The 2,221-nt window shown below is 53.2% G+C and overlaps 1 protein-coding gene across 1 annotated transcript in view; it reads left to right on the top strand.

Moving 5' to 3' along the window:
- The window catches only part of CSAD (cysteine sulfinic acid decarboxylase), a 6,926-nt gene extending 4,904 nt beyond the window's left edge, over positions 1–2,022 (top strand). The window contains exons 8-12 of the mRNA XM_017733378.1: positions 67–146; positions 234–433; positions 503–554; positions 1,190–1,279; positions 1,397–2,022. Of these exons, the coding sequence (XP_017588867.1) occupies positions 67–146; positions 234–433; positions 503–554; positions 1,190–1,279; positions 1,397–1,570 (596 nt within the window). The 3' untranslated portion in view covers positions 1,571–2,022. The remainder of the gene's footprint in view (positions 1–66; positions 147–233; positions 434–502; positions 555–1,189; positions 1,280–1,396) is intronic.
- Positions 2,023–2,221: the final 199 nt, after the last annotated feature.

Raw genomic sequence — 2,221 nt, 5'->3', positions numbered from 1 at the left:
CCACGTTTTTGGGGTTCCCCTTTTCCCCACAGGGCCCCCCAAATCCCGCTGTTCCCCCTGCCAGAGCCGACTCGGTGACCTGGAACCCCCACAAGCTGTTGATGGTGGGGTTGCAGTGCTCGGCGTTCCTGCTCCGTGACAGCTCCGTAGGTGCCCCCCATCCTGAATTCCTGCCCCTGGGATGCCTCCCCGGGCCCCCTCATTAATTTTGGGGTGCTCCCCGCTCCTCCCAGGGGCTTCTGCAGCGCTGCCACGGTGTGGGGGCCTCGTACCTGTTCCAGCGGGACAAGTTCTACGACGTGTCCCTGGACACAGGGGACAAGAGCCCCCAGTGCGGCCGCCGCGCCGACGGCCTCAAGCTCTGGATCCTCTGGAAAGCTGTGGGGTCCCGGGGGCTGGGACGGCGTGTGGAGCGGGCGTTCGCTGCCACTCGGTGAGCCCCGGGATCAGGGGGGACCCCCCACCCTCCCAAACTGGGCTTCACACCTTTGTTCCCCGCCAGGTATCTGCTGGAGCAGGTGAAGAGGAGGGAGGGATTCCAGCTGGTGATGGAGGTAGGGATGATGCTGGAATGTGGGATGGGGGAATGTGGACACTTAAAAATCCTGGAGGCTGGAATGGCACAGGTTTAAATCATTCTGGAGGTTTAACTTCCGGGGGATTAATCCCAAAGATTTGAATCCCCGAATTTAAATTCCAGAGTTTTCAATCCCAGAGGCTGAAATCTCAGAGGTTTAAATTGTCCCAGAAGTTTAAATCTTGGAGGTTTAAAACCTTGAGGACTAATCCCAGAGGTTTAAATCCCAGAGATTGAAATCCTGGAGAGTGGAATTCCAGAGGTTTAAATCATCCCAGGGGTTGAAATCCCAGAGGTTTAAATCCTGGAGGTTTAAATCATTCTCCAGACGTTTGAATCCCTGAGGATTAATCCCAGAGGTTGAAACCCTGGAGATTTAAATCCTGGAATTTAATTCCCAGATATTTAAATAATCCTGGAGTTTCAAATCATCCTGGAAGTTTCTATTTTGGAGGTTGAAATCCTGGAGGATTAAATCCTGCAGGTTCCAATCCCAGACAATTAAATACACAAGACCGAATTCCTGGTGGTCTGAATCCCTGTCAGATTCTGGGAATTGGGTGAATGGCCATGATCTCCTTCTTCCTGGCCATGATCTTCCTCTTCCCGCAGCCAGAATTCCTCAACCTCTGCTTCTGGTTCATCCCGCCCAGCCTGCGGGGCCAGGAGAGCTCCCCGGAATTCTGGGACAAACTGGGAAAGGTGAGCCCAGAATTCCCATTTCTCCCCCCCCCTCCCCTCCCCCAAAGAGCCCCCAAATCCCAAATAAATCACCTGAAAATAAAAACAAAATCCTCCCAAAATGGTGTTTCCCCCCAGGTGGCCCCAGCCATTAAGGAAAAGATGATCCGGAGGGGCTCCATGATGGTGGGATACCAACCCCAAGGATCCCGGGTCAACTTCTTCCGGCAGATTGTCACCAATCCTGCTGTCACCCGCCAGGACCTGGACTTCTTCCTGGATGAGATCCAGGAACTGGGATGGGATCTGTGAGCACTCCCAAAAACCCCTGTGAAAGACCCCGAAACCTGCACCTGAGGAAGAGGAGCAGAGTCTTGATTTCCTCCCCACATCCCAAAATTCCACACTTAGGGAATAAAACAGCATTTAATGGCCCTGATCTGATAATAACTTGATATAATCCCACCCCCCAAAATGGGGTTTAGGGGTGTAGGGGGTCCCTCAATTCCCCTGGGACCTCCAGAGGAGGTTGTGGATTCTGGGATCAGGATGTAGTGGCCTTGTGACTCTCCTGACATTCCCATCACTTCTCGAAGCTCCAGAGGTCGGAATTTGGATGGAAGGGGATTTGTGAGCACCCGAAAAACTCTAGGGAGGGTACCCCAAAACCTGCCCCTCCCCATCCCTGAGGAAGTGGAGCAGAGCCTAGGCTTCCTTCTGGAATCTTTGAATCAGGAATAAAGATGGGAATTCTCAGCACTTGATCCCAAAATTCCACACTCATGGAATGAAAACAGCATTTAATGGTCCCAATTTCATATTAATTTGATATCGCATCCCCCTTTCCCCCTGAAATGGGGTTTGGGGGTCCCTCAATCCCCCTGGAGGCTCTGGAGGAAGTCGAGGATTCCAGGGTCGAGCCGGGCGGGCTCGAGGCAGGATCGGAGCTTGGACGCTGTGGCC

This window comes from Corvus brachyrhynchos, unplaced genomic scaffold, assembly GCF_000691975.1.
Source record: "Corvus brachyrhynchos isolate BGI_N302 unplaced genomic scaffold, ASM69197v1 scaffold875, whole genome shotgun sequence".
In the NCBI taxonomy this organism is placed as follows: Eukaryota; Metazoa; Chordata; class Aves; order Passeriformes; family Corvidae; genus Corvus; species Corvus brachyrhynchos.
The sequence above is the reverse complement of the archived record's forward strand: the minus strand, read 5'-3'. Positions and strand labels throughout refer to the sequence as shown.